At 54.8% G+C, this 21,677-nt stretch overlaps 6 protein-coding genes across 6 annotated transcripts; 5 read left to right on the top strand and 1 right to left on the bottom strand.

Moving 5' to 3' along the window:
• Positions 1–712: 712 nt before the first annotated feature.
• LMH87_006945 (uncharacterized protein) lies at positions 713–1,717 on the top strand (the record flags this gene model as incomplete). Its single annotated transcript, XM_056191956.1, has 1 exon — positions 713–1,717. One exon carries the CDS (start codon positions 713–715, stop codon positions 1,715–1,717), a length of 1,005 nt encoding a protein of 334 aa, XP_056060223.1.
• Positions 1,718–4,620: 2,903 nt separating this feature from the next.
• Positions 4,621–7,764, top strand: LMH87_006944 (uncharacterized protein; the record flags this gene model as incomplete). The annotated part of the gene is made up of 4 exons (XM_056191955.1): positions 4,621–4,898; positions 4,960–5,368; positions 5,432–6,541; positions 6,595–7,764. The coding sequence occupies 4 exons, from the start codon at positions 4,621–4,623 to the stop codon at positions 7,762–7,764; spliced, it is 2,967 nt and encodes a 988-aa protein (XP_056060222.1).
• Positions 7,765–8,667: 903 nt separating this feature from the next.
• LMH87_006943 (uncharacterized protein) lies at positions 8,668–10,424 on the top strand (the record flags this gene model as incomplete). The annotated part of the gene is made up of 5 exons (XM_056191954.1): positions 8,668–8,733; positions 8,811–8,844; positions 8,912–8,949; positions 9,014–9,292; positions 9,357–10,424. The coding sequence occupies 5 exons, from the start codon at positions 8,668–8,670 to the stop codon at positions 10,422–10,424; spliced, it is 1,485 nt and encodes a 494-aa protein (XP_056060221.1).
• Positions 10,425–10,800: 376 nt separating this feature from the next.
• On the bottom strand, positions 10,801–13,863 carry LMH87_006942 (uncharacterized protein; the record flags this gene model as incomplete). The annotated part of the gene is made up of 2 exons (XM_056191953.1): positions 10,801–11,275; positions 11,363–13,863. 2 exons carry the CDS (start codon positions 13,861–13,863, stop codon positions 10,801–10,803), a joined length of 2,976 nt encoding a protein of 991 aa, XP_056060220.1.
• Positions 13,864–14,911: 1,048 nt separating this feature from the next.
• Positions 14,912–16,598, top strand: LMH87_006941 (uncharacterized protein; the record flags this gene model as incomplete). Its single annotated transcript, XM_056191952.1, has 3 exons — positions 14,912–14,950; positions 15,055–15,582; positions 15,636–16,598. 3 exons carry the CDS (start codon positions 14,912–14,914, stop codon positions 16,596–16,598), a joined length of 1,530 nt encoding a protein of 509 aa, XP_056060219.1.
• Positions 16,599–17,902: 1,304 nt separating this feature from the next.
• On the top strand, positions 17,903–20,655 carry LMH87_006940 (uncharacterized protein; the record flags this gene model as incomplete). The annotated part of the gene is made up of 2 exons (XM_056191950.1): positions 17,903–19,455; positions 19,512–20,655. 2 exons carry the CDS (start codon positions 17,903–17,905, stop codon positions 20,653–20,655), a joined length of 2,697 nt encoding a protein of 898 aa, XP_056060218.1.
• Between the last annotated feature and the right edge of the window lie 1,022 nt (positions 20,656–21,677).

Raw genomic sequence — 21,677 nt, 5'->3', positions numbered from 1 at the left:
ATCGCAGAAGAATGCAAACAAACGCTACCTGGAGTGGCGCCGGACGACTCATCTACATGGTTTTATTACTGTTAACAAATGACTTCTTCTTCCTTTAAACAATAGTCAAGGGGGCGGAAAGCGGCCGTTCAGCCGTAAGATGTTGGTTGTGTGGATGAGAGAGTTTCCGGTCAGTGACTTATGTTGTGCGACCCCGTCCATCTCTGGCACTGGGCGAGCGGCGGCGGAGGCTGAGCCCTCGGCCGGGGTGGAAAGAATGCTCTCGGTGTAGTGGCGTGCGGGAGGTCGCCAGCCGCCGCCACCATCGCCAAACCCCCGAGAGAGGAAGTAGACAAAGACGCACGGGCAGGCAGGCAAAACCCAGTAGAGAAAGGAGGAGCGAGGGAAGAGAGGCAAACAAGGCCACTATGCGCGATTACAGGCCACAAGTTTCTTTTTTTCTTTTTTTTTTGGCTTCTTCACTCCTTGCTTATCTTGGGCCCCATCAACCGTCTAAGACCATGTTTAAGTGTGTGTGGTGCCTCCTGCCCATATAAGTCAATCCCGGGCAACACATAGTAACAAGTAAAATAAGGAAAGAGCTCGATTTTACGACACGGGTAGTTAAATTCCAAAAGAACCTTGAACCTTGTCTATTCTGATCCTTCACCACGACAAAGGCTTTCAATTTTTTTTTTTTCGGCCTGTTCACTTATACCTTGTAACCCTATCCATGTCTCGCACATCGCCTCTTGCGCCGCTGCGACGAATCGGCGACGACGTCTACTTTTACGAACCGGTAGGGCCGGCAGATGCCGACTACCAGGGACCCTCTCTCGTCGTCCTGTCGACGTGGCTCGGGGGCGCCTCGGCCAAGAACATCGGGCGCTACGTGGCGGGACACCGGAAGCTGTTTCGCGATGCGGCGGTGCTGCTCGTTACGGCGCGGCTGTCCGAGATTACCGTGACGCCGTTTGCGCGGATGCATTCGCGACTGCAGCCCGCGAGGGACATCCTTGTACGATATATCCTTCGAGACGGCAGCGGCGGCACATCATCCTCGTCACCGTCGATACTATGGCACGTCTTTTCGGGTGGCGGGCTCAACATGGCGATTCAGCTGGCACGAATTACGCGGCATGAGCTTGCGGCTGGCGGACACGCCGCCTCGCCCGGCGACCTCGACCGGGCCATGGGCGGAGTCATCATGGATTGCTGCCCGAGCGACGGCTCGCTGAGCAGGACGTTCAAGGCGGCCGCCTACTCGCTTCCCAACACGTTGCTGTCACAGACCATCGGCCGGCTTCTCCTCTTCCCGACGATTGCGGTGCTGCTGGCGATGCAGAACTCTGGCCTGTTGGGGAGAGGCGGCTCCCTCGGGGACATGCAGCGCGCCGCGCACGATCCGGGCGTGCTTGGCCGGAGCGTGCGCCGCATGTACCTCTACTCGGTCTCGGACAAGATTGTGCCGTGGCGTTTTGTTAACCAGCACATGGCGGAGGCACAGGACAAAGGGTTCGACGTGGAGGGGGAGGCGATCCCCGGCGGAGGGCACTGCGCGCTGCTGCGAGGCGATGCGAACAAGTACTGGCGGGCGGTGGAGAGGTTCTGGAGCGAGACGGAAGCGCGACGTGATCCTGTGGTGACGGGTGCTGGTGCTGGTTTTAGTGGGAGCAGAGAAGGTGGCGAGATGGGGGAAATGTCCCCAGTCATCGCAATGCTGCGCAGTCGTCTCTAGTTTATGAATGCATCATGGATCTTTGGCGCAGAAACATGGTCTGCGACGACATTCGCACGCTGTTCGTGACTTACAGTGTCAGACAGCAGTAGTATAATTGGCCACGTGCTGGTTGCGAGCCCTTGTGTGTAAGAGCGCCTGGCCAGCCGGTGTTTCGATGTGATTCTAAACTTGGCAGAAATTTGATGGAAGCTGTAAGTGCCTTGCTCAGTTAGTCTCGGCAGATGAGACGGGCGTTTTCTCTGGGCACCAACAAAGGGCGGCGCAACCAGGCACGCGTACCTGACCCAAGAAGAGCGTTGAAATCACTTGCCGAGTCAATCTATAAAAGCGTTAAGGGGTAGTGCCGGGATGACGATGAGTTGTCTCGGAGGATAATGAGCAGGTGGCAGTTTGGACGTTGGTGGTGGAGAGTGACAATACGCTAGAGCAGCTGGCGCTTGGAGTGACACGCCACAAGGCCGTTGAGGCTTCTTATTCGCTGGAGAATACGGGAAGGGAAATGAACATGAGTTGGGGGATCGGAGTTGGAAGACTGCCGTGGTGAATATTCGTGAATAGAATAATGCCTCACAAAGAAGGTGTCGACGCGTTAAGTACAAACTGGTGAGAAGAGGCAAATAGGACAATCCGGTGCATGCAACTGTGGTTCGTGGCACTGATGACAATGGCTGCAGTGTCTCCCATCTGGTGGCACAAATTTGGCGAGGAGTGAGGGACAATGCAAATATTGCATGCAGAAGCCCTTGATGTTTGTCTAACGCGTGCATCGCTGCCGCTGGCATCATTTTGCTTGTCCATCAGACCGCTACCCTGCAGGGCACAGGTGACGCGGCAGGAAAGGAAGCAGACACACAACATGGTATTCACAAAAGCAGACTGCTCTTTTCCTCGCACCAAGGAGTCAGAGCATCTAATGTTGGACGAATCATGGCTCGACGATGAGTAGATGCCAAACTGGCACTAGTGCCGGCGGCTACACAGGAAAGAGGAGGTGTAGCGTGCTCGGCGCGTATAGGAGAACGACGTAGGAGGGTTTGAATGGGAAGGATGCAGTGAAACGATGATTTTTGGTTGCTGAGAGACGTATGTTTTCTTGCAACTGTTTTCGGTAGCGCTGCTTATTGAGACACTTATCGTTGTCAAGTAGGCGCTGGTTGTGTTGAAGAAGGGAGACTGACGGCAAAGTGAGGTTGTTGACGCAGCTGGGGGGGGACCTTGCAATGGGCCACAGGTACTTTGGTGAAAGTAACAATGAAGTGTGTTGACAGGCAGTGCGACTTAACGCCCAAGTCCAGTCATATTGAATATGTTCTATTCTACAAGATAAAGCAAAAGAAAGAGAGATGGGGGTGTATAAGAACATGGTAAAGGCAGAAAATAGAGAAAACAAGAGAGGAGAAAAGGAAAGGAGAGAAGAGGAATAAGACAAGTTTGCATATCAACCAATTCATACATCCATCTATTCGCCAACAATGGAGCCCAGGATTGATTGCAAAGACCTGACGAAGTTGCATCGAGTACCATCCACTCGGCCTTGCATTCTATGTAGGTAAAGTCGCCATCATCGTTCGTATACTCTGTGGCAATAAACGCAGCCTTATTTTGCCCGATCCTCCATGTCCCCTTTCGTTCTATTTGATGTTTATTTTCACGTTTAGGTTCTCTGCGTCATGGCGTCCACTATCAATTCTGGCCTTGCGTCTTGCTGCTGGCAGTGGCCATGTACCTGTAGGTATAGCTGTAAGCCGCAAAGCTCATGTACCGCCCCCCAGTCACCAACGCCAACCAGACATTTTTCTCTGGACAGGATTTTTCTGTACTGGTAACAAAGTAAAAATGGGACTGGTTTGGCGAAAATAAGGTTATAGAATGTGAATGGAATTCCGCCAAGATGCCTCGAATAGGTGGCCCATCTCAACCACAGGCGCAGACTTGGCCGAGATAGTTACCTACCTAGGTATGGTCAATAGCACTATCAGGCCTAGCCGCAGTCGACGATGCGGACTCTGACTCTGAGGGCTCGGATGTGTCACAAGCGTTGTAGCAGTCTAGGTAGTGAGGTTTGTTGGATTGTCAAAAATTCACGTCATGTACGCCACACTTTATAAATTGTTGTGTTGGATTTGGCTTATATACAGGTACGTACAAAACAAGGTACCTAGGTAATTACGTACCAAGTTGGGTCTAAAGGTAGGGATACCCGTCGCCTGAAGCTGCGTCATGCCCCGCTAACTACAAGGTGCCTGGCCGGGCTGGCCCAGCGTCGAAGCGCCGGACTCTTTGTACTGGTAGGTAGTTAAGGTAGGTACTGAGTGAGTAGGCTGCCGCCCAGCACTACGTCCACCCCGCTTCTGCGGTGCCCAGCATTCGTTCCTCGAGAGCTACATTTACCTTGCTCGCGGGCCTTTCTCGTACGACACTGAGCCTTTCTCTTTGTCCTTGCACTCTTCTTTTCCTTTTCTGTCGTCCACTTGACGCGTCGCCGCCGAGCTTCGACCCCCCGCCGCCTCGGAGCTGCTGAAGCACCATCCACTTGCCGTCTCCAAATCCCCCAGCCGCCCGCCAAAAGCTTCGTCACCCACCTGAGCGGCCCCAGCTCCTTTAGCAGTAGCAGCAGCAGCAGCAGAAGCAGCCACATCGAGAACGGGCCGCATCATATGCGACCGCCTGTGCGATTCGCCCTGCCCATCACACTGCAGGAACCCAAAAGCTAAATCGTCCCGACTTGTCTCCGATCCCACCTCGCTCAAGAGCTCCGAGTGCCCAGGCGGCCAGTCTCCATTGGTGCCGCATCACCCCACGACGACGACGGCCCTGTCTCCTGCTGCCTCCGAGTCTTCGTTCAACACTCTTGACATTCCTCACCCACGACCCGTCCAACCGGCGGCTCACTCTTCAACATGTCCCAGTCGCCCATGATTTCGGTGCCTGTCAAGGCCACCAACGAAATCGATTGGGTCACGCCGCTCAAGAGCTACATTCGGAACACCTATGGTGACGACCCCGAGCGCTATGCCGAAGAGTGCGAGACCCTCAACCGACTACGCCAGGACATGCGCGGCGCCGGAAAGGAAAGCACTTCAGGTCGGGACATGCTCTACCGATACTACGGCCAACTCGAGCTGCTCGACTTGCGCTTTCCGATTGACGAACAGCACATCAAAATCTCCTTCACATGGTAACCCAGTCCAAGCCCATCGACAGACACCGACGAGGATCCCTACTGACACAACTTGCAGGTTCGATGCATTTACCCATAAACCTACGACGCAGTACTCTCTGGCCTTCGAGAAAGCCTCCGTCATCTTCAATATTTCAGCCATTCTCTCCGCTCACGCCGCCCTTCAGAACCGCGCCGATGATTCGACCCTCAAAATTGCATACCACTCCTTCCAGGCCTCTGCTGGCATGTTTACATATATCAATGAGAATTTTCTCCACGCGCCGTCTTTTGACTTGAGCCGAGAGACCGTCAAAGCATTGATCAATGTCATGCTTGCCCAGGCGCAAGAAATCTTCATGGAGAAGCAGTCCAAGGACAATACCAAGATTGCCCTCCGCGCCAAGCTGGCCGCGCAAGCGGCATATCTCTACAGCCAAGCCCTAGAAGGCGTACAGGAAAATGTCACAAAGGCCCTCTTCGAAAAGGTGTGGCTGACAATGGTCACCATCAAGACGAGTCTTTTTACTTCCATGGCTCAATACTACCAGGGACTGGCTGACGATCAAGCCAATCAACACGGAATTGCCGTGGCGCGCTTCATGGCTGCCGAGGCTCTTGCAAAGGAAGCCGATAGACTTGCCAGAAACTTTCCCAGCAACGTGCCTTCAAGCTCGAATCTAAGCGCAGAGACCGGCGCGCAACTACAGGAACTTTGCAAGCGCCATTACTCTGCCGTTCAAGATAAGCACAAAGAAGCACTCAAAGACAATGATTACATCTACCACCAAACTGTTCCGGCCGAGGCCAGTCTCCCCGCAATTGCCAAGCTTCCCGCAGCGAAGCCCATCCCCGTCAGCGAGCTGTATGCGGGTCAAGATATCCAGCGCATAACCGGGCCCGACCTGTTTGCCAAAATTGTACCCATGGCCGTCACAGAGTCCGCCAGCCTTTACGACGAGGAAAAAGCAAAGCTCGTCCGAGCCGAAACCGAAAAGGTCGATACTGCTAATGGCGAGATGGCGGCTAGCTTGGATTATCTGCGACTTCCCGGCGCACTGCAGGTACTGAAAGGCGGCTTCGACCAAGACATTCCACCAGATGAGAACTTCCGGCAATGGTGTGAAGACATCGCTACGCATGACGACCCTGCTTCGATATTCGAATTTTTAAACTCGGAAAAGCGAGCCATTATCAAGAAACTGGAAGAGAGCTCAACGTCTCTAGACAGAGAGGAGGGCGTCTGCGAAAAGATGCGATCCAAATACAGCGCCGAGTGGAGTCAACAACCCAGTGCGCGTCTCACAACAACTCTGCGAAGCGATATTCGAGGTTATCGTGAAGCACTGGACGAAGCTTCGCGAAGCGATGGACAATTGGCGAGCAAGCTGCAGCAAAATGAACCTGACTTCAACGAAATGCGTGATGCCGTGAATTCGGGTCAGGTTGACCAAATGTTCACAAGGGCCATCTCGCAAGCTCGAGCTCGCAGCAGCCAGGCTACTAGCCCTGCTGGGATTGAACCAAACCTGCTGGATGCCGACTTTGGCGAGAGTGGACCAAGTGTAATGGATCAAATAGCCATCATTGAAGACATTCTCAAGAAGCTCAATTTGATCAAGCGCGAGAGAAATCAAGTACTCAAGGACCTGAAGGAAAAGGTAAGTGTCTGACTGCAACGCGAGACGGAGAGCTGTACTAATGGCTCCGCTAGATTCACAACGACGATATTTCCCAGGTATTGATTCTCAACAAAAAGTCAATATCTAATTACGAGAACCAGCTGTTCCAACAGGAATTAGAAAAGTTCAGGCCTCATCAAAACCGTCTCTTGCAAGCCAACCACAAACAATCGGCTCTCATGAAGGAGCTGACTTCCACATTCAACGCCCTGCTGCAAGATAGGCGAGTGCGCTCAGAACAAAGCAAGTATGAAACTGTCCAACGGCAGCGCTCCTCTGTCATCAACCGGTACAAGCGCACGTACCAAGAATTTCTCGACCTGTATGCCGGACTACAAAGTGCCAAGAACTGGTATGGCGAAATGAGAGACACGGTGCAGAGCTTGGAGAAGAATGTAGAGACTTTTGTCAATAATCGCAGAGCCGAGGGCGCACAACTTCTTGACCAAATCGAAAGAGACAAGTCATCGAACCGCAGCAACCAAGCTGCGCTCGAACAAGAGCGTCTTCGCGGTCTCATGGAGCGCATGAATATGGAAGGCACAAAATCACCACCGCAAAAGTCACGACCAGCTCCGGCCCCCTTGTTCCAGTCGGGACAAGCGCCGCGTTACCAGCAACCAAACACTTACCAGGGCCAATACCAAATGCCAAACTCGCCGCCAGCGCACCAGCAGACATATGGCGGGTACTCGAGCCCGGCTCCCCCAGCCAGCACATTCTCACAGCCCACTTACAACCCGAGCCAGTACGGAATCACCCCAGGACCGACGTCACCTCCGCCGAACCAGACATCATTTGGTATGAACACAATGCGACAAGGCCCTCAGTCACCTCCACCGAACCAGACATCATTTAGCATGAACACAATGCGGCAAGGCCCTCAGTCACCACCGGCGACGCAAACCTCATTTGGGCATACGCATCAGCAACCTTACCAGAGCTACCACCAGCGCTCGTACTCATCGCAGTCGCAGTCGCAGCACGTGCAGCAGCAACACGCGCAGCCGGGCTATGTGCCTCCAGGATTCGTCCCCCCACCGCCGCCGCCGGGGCCTCCGCCACTGGGGCCGCAACAGACTGTACATTACGGAAACCAGGATTATGACCCTACCGGAGGCCGTCCACCTGGCTCGCAAGCTCGGTCTGGCCAGGGGCAGCAACCTCATGATCCCTGGGCAGGGCTGAGCGCGTGGAAATAAGAGTCTTGAAGTGGAGGGGCGGAAGATGGGGACTAAGAAGCAGTTTACGGGAACATGTTGACTTGTTGGATTTTCCATGCACTTATTGGAACCACACCATTGCCGTTGTTATTGTTATTCGACTGCATTTTTTATTTATAGTTTTGCGACTTTGCATGTGGATTGGATCAATTAGTTGCATGGAATAGAAAAGCTTGAATCAAATCATCTAGCATTGCCTTGGCTATGGGAACGATTTACGTCATTGAACCAGCTGGTGGCCTGTCGATGATGTCGAGGGCTTCGAGGCGGGCGGCGAGAGAGAGAGGAGAGAGAGACAGCGGTGGTCGGCAGAACGGAAGGCGAATGAATGTACCGTCGGGACGCTGATATTTAGCAGCATCATGATTGGCAAGGACCGGACAGAGGCAATAGCGGTAATAGCGGGACGCTCTATCCGACGACAGCGGGGTGCCACTAATGATGAAGTGTTGGCCGTACATTGGTCGAATCAGTCCAGACGGCACTGCGAAAAGGTCAGTTTGGGGCGACATCGCCACTAAAAATGGAGGACCAAATAATAATCTGCGGTTCCTTTCGTCCAGCTAATTAGCTTGTCTGTAGTAATGCTGCCGCCTTTTTACCCCACACCAGCCCGCTGCCCCAGCTTCCGCCCATCTTCGGTTCCCCAAGTCCGTCCGTGTGGGCGGACGCATGCGATTACGGACCACCCTCGACTTTTTTCGTTTGACCCCCAGATTCCCTCCTTCACCCGCCCAGCCAACTTTACCTGTAGCCTTTTTTGTCTCCGGCCCCTGGCTCTCTCGTCTCTTCCTCGCTCGCGAAACGAAACCTTTTGCATTGACACCGCGATACCCAGACTTTCTCGACGCCAAACCACGATATACGATAGCTCCCACCACAATGACGCTAAAAGGTGGTGACGTCGCGCAGCACAACAGTGCCGACTCGTGCTGGGTCATTGTCCATGTATGCCGGCCCAATCCGCCTTCTGCTGCGTCTATACAGATTTGCGCATTGCAAAAATCTAACACGGGCCTCTGCAGGGAAAAGCATATGATGTGACCGAGTTCTTGCCAGGTTCGCCTAACCCACCCACCGCCTCTGAATGCCGAGGAAGAAGAATCTAACACGGCGTTTTGACCAGAACACCCCGGCGGCTCCAAAATCATTCTCAAATACGCTGTAAGCTCTCCAAACTTCAAATACGCGCACCGCTCGGGGCAAATTTTTGACCTTTCTTATCTAGGGCAAAGATGCGACGGAAGAATTCGAGCCCATCCATCCCCCCGACACCCTCGACAAGTACCTCGACCACGCCAAGCACCTCGGCCCCGTCGACATGAGCACCGTCGAGCAGGCGGCCAACAAGGACGACGACCCCGAGGAGATTGAGCGCAAGGCGCGCGATGAGCTCAAGCCCCTGCTGTCGCAATGCTACAACCTGCTCGACTTTGAGGCCGTCGCCCGTCGGGTCATGAAGAAGACGGCCTGGGGCTACTACTCGAGCGCCTCCGACGACGAAATCGTACGCTCCCTTCTTCCTACCCCAGACAGCGAAGCAGCACACTAACTCACACACCCGCCTCTAGACGCTCCGAGAAAACCACGGCGCCTTTCACCGCATCTGGTTCCGCCCGCAGGTCCTCGTCGACGTCGAGCACATTGACTTTTCCACCACCATGCTCGGCGGCAAGACGTCGGTGCCGTTCTACATCTCGGCCACGGCGCTCGGCAAGCTGGGCCACCCGGAGGGCGAGGTGGTGCTGACGCGCGCCGCGCAGACGCACGACGTGATCCAGATGATCCCGACGCTGGCGTCGTGCTCTTTTGACGAGATTGTCGACGCGCGCCGCGGCGACCAGGTGCAGTGGCTGCAGCTCTACGTCAACAAGGACCGCGAGATTACGCGCAAGATTGTGCAGCACGCCGAGGAGCGCGGCTGCAAGGGGCTCTTCATCACCGTCGACGCGCCGATGCTGGGCCGCCGCGAAAAGGACATGCGCAGCAAGTTTGAGGAGCAGGGCTCCAGCGTGCAGGCGGGCTCCAAGACGGACACGAGCCAGGGCGCCGCCCGCGCCATCTCCTCCTTCATCGACCCCTCGCTGAGCTGGAAGGACATTCCCTGGTTCCAGAGCATCACCAAGATGCCCATCGTCCTCAAGGGCGTGCAGCGCGTCGAGGACGTGCTCCGCGCCGCGCAGCTCGGCGTCGCCGGCGTCGTCGTCTCCAACCACGGCGGCCGCCAGCTCGACTTTGCGCCCTCGGGCGTCGAGGTGCTCGCCGAGGCCATGCCCGCGCTGCGCCGGCACGGCCTCGCCGACAAGCTCGAGGTGTTTGTCGACGGCGGCGTGCGCCGCGCGGGCGACATCCTCAAGTGCCTGTGCCTGGGCGCCAAGGGCGTCGGCATCGGCCGCCCGTTCCTCTACGCCATGAGCGGCTACGGCCAGGACGGCGTCGAGCGCGCCATGGCCCTGCTCAAGGACGAGCTCGAGATGAACATGCGCCTCATCGGCGCGGCGTCGGTCAAGGACCTCCACCCGAGCATGGTCGACACGCGCAGCCTGTTTGCGCACACGGCGACGCCGACCGACAGCTTGTCGCGCACCGTGTACGACCCGCTGATTTCGCCGCCGCAGCGACCAAAGCCGAAGCTGTAAACGGACGGGGATTCTGTAAAGGGGGGTTTAGTGAAGGATATATATGCTTTTGTACTTTCTGCAGTGTTTGTCATTTCTTTTCATCTTTGAATACATAAACGCACAAACGGTTATAGGTGTCATGCATGGGACAATGTATATATATTTATTGTGTATGCAAATCGCAATGTTTAAATAGAGCTGATTCGAAAGTATGCCATTTCCATATTATATCAATCGCCTTTATCCCCAGACTACACGGTATGCGCAACTTGACGCGAACAATGAGTATTCCAAACGCCTATTCCGGAGCATGCCAAAGTGCTTTAAACCAGATCCTGCTACTGCTCACCCCCACGCCATCATGTACACACATCAAACACGCAGCTGCCCGCCCTCACAGCGGCTTCAGAAACTCGGCCATGGAGATTGGCTTGCGCACCGCATTGTTGAGGCCTTCGTGGTACGTCACCCAGACCTTGCGCCTCTTCTTGGCCGTCTGCGACTCGCTGTTTTGCGAGTTGAGCTCCGCCAGCGGGCGCACCTGGATGACGCGTCCGAAAAAGTCCTTCTTCACCAGAGTCTTGTCGCCGCCATTCTCCTTGTCGTCGTGCGGGTGGTGCAGGCGCGCCGCCAGTTCCGCGGCTGTCCTGGCTGTCTTGGTTGCGGCGGCCGCTGCGGCCGTGGACGAGGGCGCCGCCGCCGTAGAGTCGGCGCCGGCCTGGAAGCGTGCCTGGCGTGCCTGGTTCTCGCGCAGGGCCACGGTGCGGCGCAGCTCCTGGTCGAGGACCTGCCGGACGGCATATCGTGTAGGGGCCTGCGACGAGAGGAGCGTGGCGCCTGATTCATAATGGGAAAGGGTGTCGATGTCACTGTAAATGGAGCGGAAGAAAAATCACATTAGCATTATCCATTTTACTAGATGACAGGGGTTTGCGAGAAGGAAGAAGAAAACTTACGGTTCCATGCGGTAAACCCATTGCGGCGCGCGGTTCGAAAAGTTGTCCCCCTCAATCTTGCCCTTGACGAGCTCGATGCCAACCTCGGCCAGGATCTCCGAGGCGCGCTTCACCATGACCCGCTCGCTCTCCTTGCGCACGCTCGCAGTCGTGCCCTCGCTACCGTTGACCAGCACGGGCTTGACGTCGGGCGAGATCATGCGCGCCAGGTACGGCAGGAAGTCGGTGGCCATGTCCTCGGCGCTGCGGAACGAGCGGCCCAGCGACGCCGGCAGCTGGCTCTGCATGGCCTGCAGCGCCGAGCGGTTGTGCTTGGCTGCCTCGTTGGCCTGGTAGTCGGCACGCGGGCCGGAAAACGGCATCGGCGGGCCGGCATCCTCCTCAGCGGCATCGGCGCCCCAGCGACCACCACCGCCAGTATTGTTGGTGTAGTGGCGTTTAGGGGAAGCAAACAGATGGTGACACGCAAGCACAGGTTGGGACAGGTACGGCGTCAGCTCCCACTCTTGGCTGGAAAACAGCCGGGTCTGACAAGTGTCGTGGAAGAAGAGCCAGTCATATGCTTGGTTGGGTTTGCTGAGGTATAAGTCGTCGTTGTACTCGCGGTTGGGATACTCGGACATAATCTCCGTCATGATGTAGCTGATTTCGCCGCTCGTCTCGACCATCTGCCTGAGACGGTCCATGCCGTACTTCTTGGCCTGCTCGTTGAAACTCAGCTCCGTTTTGGGCTGTTCGTGTTGTGTATTTTTGGACATGGACAGATCCATAGCCTGCTTGGGAAACCCAGCACCTTCCCGGAAGAGGCGGCTGACGATGTCCTTGACGTTGCCGCGACCAAGCCCTCTCGCTCCGGCTGCACCACTGGAGAGATCGCCAAGAATATGTGCTTCGATCCATTGTTTTGTCAGCCGCTGAGTTGGCGCCGCCAACAATGAAGATCGGAACCTCGCCGCTGCCCACTCGCCTACTACCATGACGCCACGGAGGTCGCCTTCGACAGTGCTTTCGGCGCCACGCTTTGCATCGATGCCGCTCGTCATGCCCCACGCTGCCTCGCAGAGTTTTCTCGAGGCGTCCTTGTCGCAGGGGATGCCTTCCTTTTCAAACACGGCCTTCAGTCTGCCCACGACAGCGTCAATCGATGGGCGTCCAACATGGATAATCTCGGCAAGATTGGACTGCCGAAGTGGTCGGAGTGAAGGATGGTAGACGTCATTGCAGATGAGAACCAAGGGTCGCATCAGGCGGAAGTCATCGCCCTTCTTCTTCTTTCGCGAGTTGTCGTATGAAGCGGCACTAGGTGAGCTGTTCTTTTGATCGACCAATACAAGGTCAATCAGTGCCTTGACAAAGCCGCCCTCGCCAGAGCCTCCAGAGCCCGACACAACGCCGTCTACTTCGTCCACAATAACGCAGACCGGCTTGGCCGCCTTTGTGTTGCCCTCGCTGTCTTTGCGATTTGTGACATTTTTGACGTTTTCGGTGCCCAAGCTTGTGCGAATGCGATTCTTGACAACGTCTCGACTGCGATCATCGCTCGCGTTGACTTCTAGGACTTCGTAACCAGCCTGCCTCGCACAGACATGCGCGAGTGTAGTCTTGCCCAGTCCCGGGGGGCCGGTGAGGAGAAGGATCTTTCTGTGAGGCTTCTCCTCTTCTGCTTGTAGTTTGGAGCCTGGTCGTCTTGCGACTCCATGATTTGACCTGGCCGCACCAGGAAACACGATAGGGTCCCAGCGCTTGAGCCAACGGAGTACAACTCGGTTGGTGCCATCGTCACCACAGAGGTCCATGAAGTTTTTCGCACGGTACTTTTCGGTCCACAAGAGCGTTGTTTTGTTTTTCTTGCCAGGCCGTGCAGGCTCAGGCTTTTCAGTAGACTGCTGCGGCACGTCTGGCGCTGGCCGTGTCTTCGCTGTGCGCTCAGCAAGCTCATCATTAGCGTTGCTCATGAGTTTATGGATGTCGATTCCATAGTAACTTCGTTTCGCCCGCCCTTCCTTCGTTTTCGAGCGAGCAGCTATTATTTGATCGTATGAGACAGCGGCACTGACTTGGCGCTGCTTGATTGAATATGCCTTGCCGTCACACGTCTTGATGTCGTATTTCGTGGGCCGCAGGCACGCGAAAAGCGAACCCGAGAATACAGGCAAGGCAGTGCCCTGTGACTGTGTTTTGTTTGGGCCATCATCCATAAGCGCCTCTGGATCGAGGGATTCGGTCGTTTCGGTTTCTGTCGTAGCCGCTACATTTGGTAACGCAAACTGCGGTTCGCTATTGTCTTCGGATTGCTCCAGCATGGACCTCTTTGTAGGGGATGCCGGTCTCGAGTTTGTGTCCCCGTCGGCTGAATCTTCATCATCGTCGATAAAGGGGCCCTGGACACGGGATTTCGACCTGGGCACAGGTTCTGGCTCTACATCATGAGGCCTGTCGCGCTTCAACGAGTGTTGCGCCATGCTTTGGGGAACGGGCACGGGAGATGTCGTCGAAAGCATAGTTTGCGGCAATGTGGCTCATTTGAGCAGGTTTGAATGTATAACAATGCACCTCGGTCACTAAGCGTTCTCAAGGCAAAAAGTGCTGCGTCAATGTGTCTGGCGGGCTGAGGTATAGCGGCCGAATTTGGGTGACCATGTATCGCGTCGCTGGAGACGCGTCGTACAGCAGGCCCGCGTTTAGTGGCGCCCCACTAAACAGCTCTGTCACGAATCCGAATCTGGCATTCAGACAATCAAGTCGTTAAGATCACTTTCTGGGTCAGTTAGATGGATATAGAGGTGCGTAGCGACATTTCAGGCAGAAAAGGCAGTGAATTGGAGTCCGTTGGATGGGAAATCGTGCACGTGTCGTTCTGCGCGGAATCAAACAGCATAGCAAGTCGCTCTACCCGCAGAAGTCACAGTAGCTACAACCAATACAACAATTCGATGACCAGTCATTAAACAAGCATGATTTCAGATGGCCCATATATGATCTCTTATATTTTATCCTTATTTCTGCTCAATGGCAGGTGTTGCAAAACTCTTGTTGCGCAATAGTACGGAAGGGCTCTCTCATGTTGGACTCTATGCCCAACGTCCTGGGACGCATGAGCTGTAACCAAGAATTATCTCGTCCTAGAATAAGTTTATCCTGGGATATAACTACCAAATATATCTACGTGATACCTGTTGTTATGTACACAGAGCTATGGGTATTGTGGTAGGCTCAAACAGTGGGGGCATCGCCGGCTCGACTTGGGCCTTCTTGAGCCTCAGGGGGGGACTTTACAACCGCAGTCTACCAAAACAATATATATTAAAATAAAAATTGTTGCATTCACTGTACCTAGCTCCAACTTATTCCTTGTCTATCAAATAGACTAGGATTGTACTTGCAGTGCTCGTCCTCTGTCAGGAAGCCTCAGCATGATCTTACGGCAGGTCGGAAAAACCACGGCAGAATCGAGCTGCTCTCAAAAAAATTGGCGTTGCCGGCTCCTGAACACACGACACAGCTTCAACCAGCCCAGACGAGACAGCACGCAGCGCATCCACAAGCAAGATGCGCAAACCGGCCAGGTTTTTCAGCCTGGCGAAGCCTGTGAGTGACACTTCACTATACTGCGACGTCCTCTATGGCGTCTTGCACTCCAATTGACGCACCGCTACGTGCCCGGACACAGCTAACGGGGTTGTGCTTGATAGAAACTGCGACAGTCATGGAACAAGTATAACATGTACAACATCTACCGCAACGCCGCCAAAGAGCCAATTATTAGAGGTACACCAACCTTTTTCCAGCAGAAATGGGCCGCGAAATCGAGAACTCGCGCGTATCACGGCGAGCACATTCCCGAAAAGAAATGGGTGCGCCTCTTCTCGCCGCGCCTACTGTCGGCAGTTGACATGCCTCCCGAATATCTTGCCGCACACGACGGCTCTGAGCAGGCAGCCGGCCGTGGCTCGGGCCTGAGCACTTCCAACATCGACGCGGGGGGATATTCGCGGGTCCCTGTGCCCCAGCTTCCTTTCAAGGTTAAAGCTAGAAACGCCGCCACACCCAACGACCTCATTTCTAGATCGCATCACGAAATGACTCCATACATGCAAATGACATTTGCCCCTCTCGAGAGAAGACTAGACACGGCCATCTTCCGCGCCATGTTTGCCACCAGTGTGCGACAGGCACGTCAATTCGTGCTGCACGGCGCAGTTACGGTTAACGGCAAAAAGGTACGCCAGCGCATCCATATCATACGCAGATCCATTTCTAACGAGACTCCCAGCTGCTGCATCCTTCCTATCAACTGAACCCCGGCGATATGTTCCAAGTCGACATCGAGAAGGTCATGTACGCCACGGGAGTACAGAAGTCCAATAAGCACAGCCACCCGGGGCTGGAACAGAAACTTGCGCTCAGAAAGAAAGTTTCAGAGCGCGATTACATGGCCAAGGCTGAAAAACAGACACCTGTTTCAGAGGGCCAAGGCGAAGGCGAAGCGGCAGCCGAAGCTGCTGCTGCTGAGGTTGCTGCTGACGAAGGCGAAGTTGCTGAAGGTGAAGCAGCCCTGCCTGAACTATCTGAGGAAGCTCACCGAAAATGGCAACGAAATGAGTTAAAGGCGTTTGTGCGACGCTGCAAGGCCCTCTTGGCTACTGAGGCCAGGAATCTCACTGCCACAGAAAAACAGAGCCTGCGCCTGCTTCGATCGGATGCGAAGCGACTTCTGTCGCGCCCTCAGGATAGCGAACTAGATGTCTCTGAGTTGATGCAAGAGCTTCAGCTTGTTATCAAGAATCAGGAAATCCTAGCCAAGCTGGATGGTCAGCAGACGTCTACACAGCAAGCCACGGCGACGGAGGGTGGCGAAGCTGAGCAGCAGTTCAGCCGGGAGAAACAATATCGTCAGACTCTGGACGGTCTCTCTGAGGAGCAAAAAGAACGTGCAAAGGAGATTGTGGGCGGCGCGCGACTGTCCAACGACGAGATGCGCAAGCTCAAGACGCTTTTGCTGGCCGACGAGGAGAACCCGGTGGACGAGACCAAGCCGTACGCGACGCCGTGGGCACCTCGGCCGTTTATGGCAGCATTTGCGTTCATCCCCAGATACCTCGAGGTCAACCACGATCTTTGTGCCGCTGTCTATCTACGACACCCGGTAGCAAGAAAGGGACGAGCCGAAGTGCCGACGCCATTCAGCTACCTGACGAACCAGCTGGCTCACAACTGGTATCTACAGCGTGGGTGAGCGGAGGTGGCCGGACGAGGCTTGAGACTGTGGGTGGACTGGGTTGTGGAGGTCCCGGACAGGGGATGATGCATGTAGACTAGATCGGCCGATCGGGGATAGAGGCCTTGTATTAGATTGGCTATTGTACTATATACACATACAGCACTGTATCTTTCGAATCACGTTTATTTTACAATCACTTGCTCCCTGTGAGTGGCATGTCAGGCAAATGGGTGCGATAATCAGTCCTGGGATGGACAGGCGTGGCACAGGCAGCACTGACGAGACACGACGGGCCGACACGACTTAGTTCGTCGCTATCAAAGTAGCCCGATAATTTCAGGAGAAATAGTTGCCAAATATTCGTTCTCCTGGCCGCTGGCTGGTGTTCAGTTCGCATTGTCAACTAGCGTAGGCGAAAAGGGGGCAGTAGCAGGCTTTTCCTGCGACCTTGCAGTCCGTCCATTCATGCAAGGCGATACCGCGGCGCCGAATCGGACCCAGCGCTGAAGACTAGTTGGACGAATTAGCAGGCATTTCTAGCGGCGATGTAGGATTGATTATGGGGGGAACGAGGCTCCGAAGCAAATTACGAGAGTACCTTTACAAATCTTCATTTTAGCCTTCGCCTGCCCAACTTTGTGCCGCCCCAGGAGTTTACGTAGCAGTCTCTCTGGCTCCTGCTACTCACTCCACCTGCATAGTTTCTTCTCTCTGCAAGCATCGCCTCGATCTCATCGTACTGCGTGGGCCGCGTCCACTCAACTCGTTTGATCGATTGCTCATCCATCTCCATCTTGTCTTTTTCTTCATCGTCCTCCGTCATTTACCGGCCGAGTCTAATCCGCTATCGTCTGTGCCGCGCAGGAAGGAGCCCGCGAGTCATTATGGTCCTTACCCCTCGGTCTATACAGCACTTCAACACCACCCTACCGCCCTTTTAGCAGAACGTCATTCTCTTGGCCGTCCTCACCATTGAGCCATCCAAAGCAATCACTGCGGTCCTGGCCCCCTGCAACGTCAAAGACTCTCGCTTCTTGGCTCTCCCGCCGCCCGTCGTCCCCCACATCGGAGAGCCTATGATAGTGTGGGCCTAGGCCATCCTCTCGCCTCACCACCAATACCAACCACGCCAGCAGCCTTCTCCTTGGCAACTCTGCTGCTGTCGAGGCCGGTAGCCGTTCAACCGCCGACATATCCATCATCCGCCCTGGCCCGCTGACGCCGCCCTCGACGAACCATCCACGCAACTGCTATAAGCCCGTCTCAGCCCTTGCCTCCGATCCTATCCCGACTGCGCCGATCGCGTGCATGCTGCGACCATGCAGGCGACCCCAAATTCCTATGCCGAGCAGCGCGACAGTTCCACTGCAAGCAATTCCGGTCCTCCGCCCAAGAAGAAGAAATCACGCCGCGCCACCGACTCCTCCAACCAGAAGCGAAAATGCATCAGCACAGCCTGCATAGCCTGTCGGAAGCGCAAGTCCAAGTGCGACGGCGCTGTCCCAAGCTGCGCTGCTTGCGCCAGCGTCTACGGCACCGAGTGCATCTATGACCCCAACTCCGATCACCGTCGGAAAGGCGTCTACCGCGAAAAGACGGATGGCATGAAAGCCGACGACGCCACCCTCAAGATCCTTGTTGAAGCCGTTCTGAACGCCAGCGAGGACGATGTCGACGAGGTAGTTCGCAGAATACGCAACTGTGACAGCCTTGACAACCTAGCCCAACAATTACTCAACGATGGCCCAAATTTCGGCGGATCGAGTGCCGAGCACAGCAGCGACGAAAACTGGCCAAGCCAGGTTGACGGAGAGCGAGATCTAGCCGGTAAGATGGGCGAATTGCGCCTGGAGAACGGCACAGTACGGTTCATCGGTGGCACCTCTCATCTCATTTACCTCGGTGGTGCATCCTTTGGGCACGACACTGAACCCAACACAGAGAGCAGCTTCTCTCCTGTAAACCCCTTTACCAGTTGGACCGAGGTCACCAGCGATGTCGGCCTAATTACGCATCTTCTTAACATGTACTTTACCTATCACTATCCCTACTTTACTACTCTTTCACGCAAACTGTTTTGGCGAGACTTTTCCAAGGGCCGAGGCGCCATCGGCCAAAACTCTTCTCATTGCTCCTCGCTACTTGTCAATTCGATGTTGGCTTTGGGCTGCCACTTTACGGATGTCGCCGGCGCCTACAGTAATCCCGGTGACACAAGAACAAAGGGTGATCACTTTTTTGCGGAGGCAAAGCGTCTCATTATGGAGGGTGACGAGTTTGAGCGACCCCGCCTCGTCACTGTTCAGGCACTGGCCCTCATGTCAGTGCGCGAGGCAGGTTGTGCGCGTGAAGCCACAGGCTGGGTCTATAGCGGCATGAGCTTTAGAATGGCTCAGGATATTGGCCTGAACCTTGAGATTAGCGCCAACGACAAAAAGGTCATGACCGACGAAGAAATTGATGCCCGCCGAATCACCTTTTGGGGCTGCTTCAACTTTGACAAGTGCTGGTCCAATTATCTTGGCCGCCTGCCGCAAATACCCAAGTCTACGTTGACCGTCGCCAAATTTGACGTCTTTCCCGACGAGGACGCTTCACCATGGATGCCACTCACCGACAAGGGGTTTGACGAATCGGCTCAACAGCCTTCGAGGACACGTGCCGCTGCTCTCCATCTTTCCAGCCTCTGCGAAATTAGCAGTGATCTCCTACTGTTCTTCTATCACCCGAATCACATGCATCGGTCAACGGGCAAGACAGTGGAGCTGAAGAAGCTCAGTGAACTGCATAAGCGGCTGGAGGAGTGGCGCAAGAACCTGCCGAAGGAGTTTGAAGCAGGGGATGGACAACTTCCAAATGTAATCCTCATGCAGTACGTCCCAACATGCATCTGCTCCATCCAATACTTAGTCACTGACACAGCTTTAGTATGTTTTTCCACCTGCAGTTCATTCACCTTTTTAGACCCTTTCTCAAGTACGCGCCCAATGCTTCGCCACTGCCGTCACACATATCTCCCAGGAGAATATGCACCTCGAACGCTGGTGCCATTTCCAAGCTTATGCGACTCTACAAGAAGAACTGGAATCTGCGGCAAGTGTGCAATATTGCCGTATACATGACACACAGTGCCTGCACGATACACTTGCTCAACCTCCCGGAGAAGACTGCGAAGCGGGACTTTACCCATGGCGTCAAGCACCTCGAAGAAATTTCCGAGGACTGGCTGTGTGCCCGACGCACTCTCAGCATCCTGAGTGTGCTGGCTAGAAAGTGGAACTGTGTTCTACCAGAAGAAGCTGCACAAATTCTGCAGCGGGCCGACGAGCTGTACGGATACTACAGCACCTCCGAAGTCCCGTCGCCCAAGTCGAGCGCTGGCCTGTCGCCGCAGGCCCCTGTGGATGACGGCGCTGCTGCACACGCGAATTTTCAGCCGTCACACTTCAAGCCGCATCACAGCCCCGGCAGAGTGCAGTTTGCTCAGTCGGCCATGGCACAGGCTGCTGGACCTCAGGCTTCTATCAGCGCGAGGCTCGACATGAACAGCAACATACCAATGACGCCCCAACGACAAGGCCAGCCCCAACGAGACGTAGGAGCCAAGACACAGCATATCAACTACGCGCCGGCGACGTTGGACAGCTGGGGGCAGCCTATCATGGCGCCCTCACCCACAGCGGGCGTGTATCCGACCGCCACCTCTGCAGGCCCGGGCTCGAGCCCAAACCCGGAAGCCATCCAGGACTTTTCCGGATCTCGTATCGCAGCAGCTGGCGGCGTGGCCACTACCGGGCAGGGTGCTGGCTTGAACAATAACCAATGGATCCTCAACGACAGCGCAAAGTGGCAACACAATTTCAATGGTTGGGATCTGGGCCAGCCACTTCCCGGCGCTATGCAGTTTGCTTTCCCACCACAGACGTCCATGCCGCTAAGCACGAACCCCTCCGCTGTCGCAGCGGCGACGGCGGCTGTCAACATGCAGAGTATGGGTCATCACCAACCATCCGGTCTAGAAACGTTTGATACGTCCATGCACGATTCCAGGTGGTTGCCGAACCTTGAATAACGGCTGGACCGTTTTAGGGGAGCGTTGGGGGCTGCCGAAAGTCAATACAGGCGGCAATATAAAATAAGATTATTTGCGTGGCCGTTTTGATTTGTCTGTTGTTTCAGGAACTTTTACCAAGAAGCGGCAGGATGTATATTGTACATGAGGTGTTTTGCATTGAGTGCAGAGGCCTGTATGGAATTTAATGAATACTATAATGATGGAAGCATATTACTCACACGGGTATAAGATGTAGGAGGTGATCCGAGACGTGATTCGATATGTGATTTGGGGCTTGTATGACTGTTATGTTGTTGCTTTTTCCTCTCGTTGCCAGGAAATAGACCCCGTGGCCAGACACAGATCTGTAACTATCCGTTTGGCGTCCTACCGAGTTTCCGCCCGGAGTTCCACTTGGCATACGGTGACAGGCATCACGGGTAGTCGTCTCCAAGGCGCCGTGCGACGAACTCGTGGTTCTCACTCTGCCGTCCCCGCTCCGTCTCTCCTCTCTTTCGATTTCGCGACTCTTTTCCCTTGTTCTCAACAAAGCTTTGAGACTAAATCCCGTTGGTAGTTCGTCAGTAGCCTTCTTTTAACGGAGGCGTGCAGATGGCAAACCCGCAAGGAAGGGGGGTGTGGTGTCAGTATTCGTGCTGCCTAATCTGCACCACCTGATGGGTGTGTGCAAGGGGAGTACGAAGATAAAACACACAGAGGGTGTGGCACACGCAGAAAGTAGGATTCACATGGTGGAATATGCGGCGCAACTCTATCTACTGTTACCCTGCGTCTTTCCTTCCGGCTCGTAGGTCGCAAGACGAAAGGCTTGCTGCTACATGCACCTCTTTCCCTTTTTTTTTGGCTTTTTCTAAGCACCTGGTGTTGGTGCGCCCGCTTGCTGTTGTTTATATGTATATGTTTGCGTGTGTATGTGTGACAAGGTGTTTGCGGCACCGTCGGTCGTAGCCTGGATACCCAAGGTTAGTCGTGGTAGCCTTTCAACTGGCCTATTCCTAACCATCTGCCAAAGACGTTTC

Source organism: Akanthomyces muscarius, chromosome 1, assembly GCF_028009165.1.
Source record: "Akanthomyces muscarius strain Ve6 chromosome 1, whole genome shotgun sequence".
In the NCBI taxonomy this organism is placed as follows: Eukaryota; Fungi; Ascomycota; class Sordariomycetes; order Hypocreales; family Cordycipitaceae; genus Akanthomyces; species Akanthomyces muscarius.
Note: the sequence above shows the minus strand (reverse complement) of the source record. Positions and strands in the feature narration are given on the sequence as shown.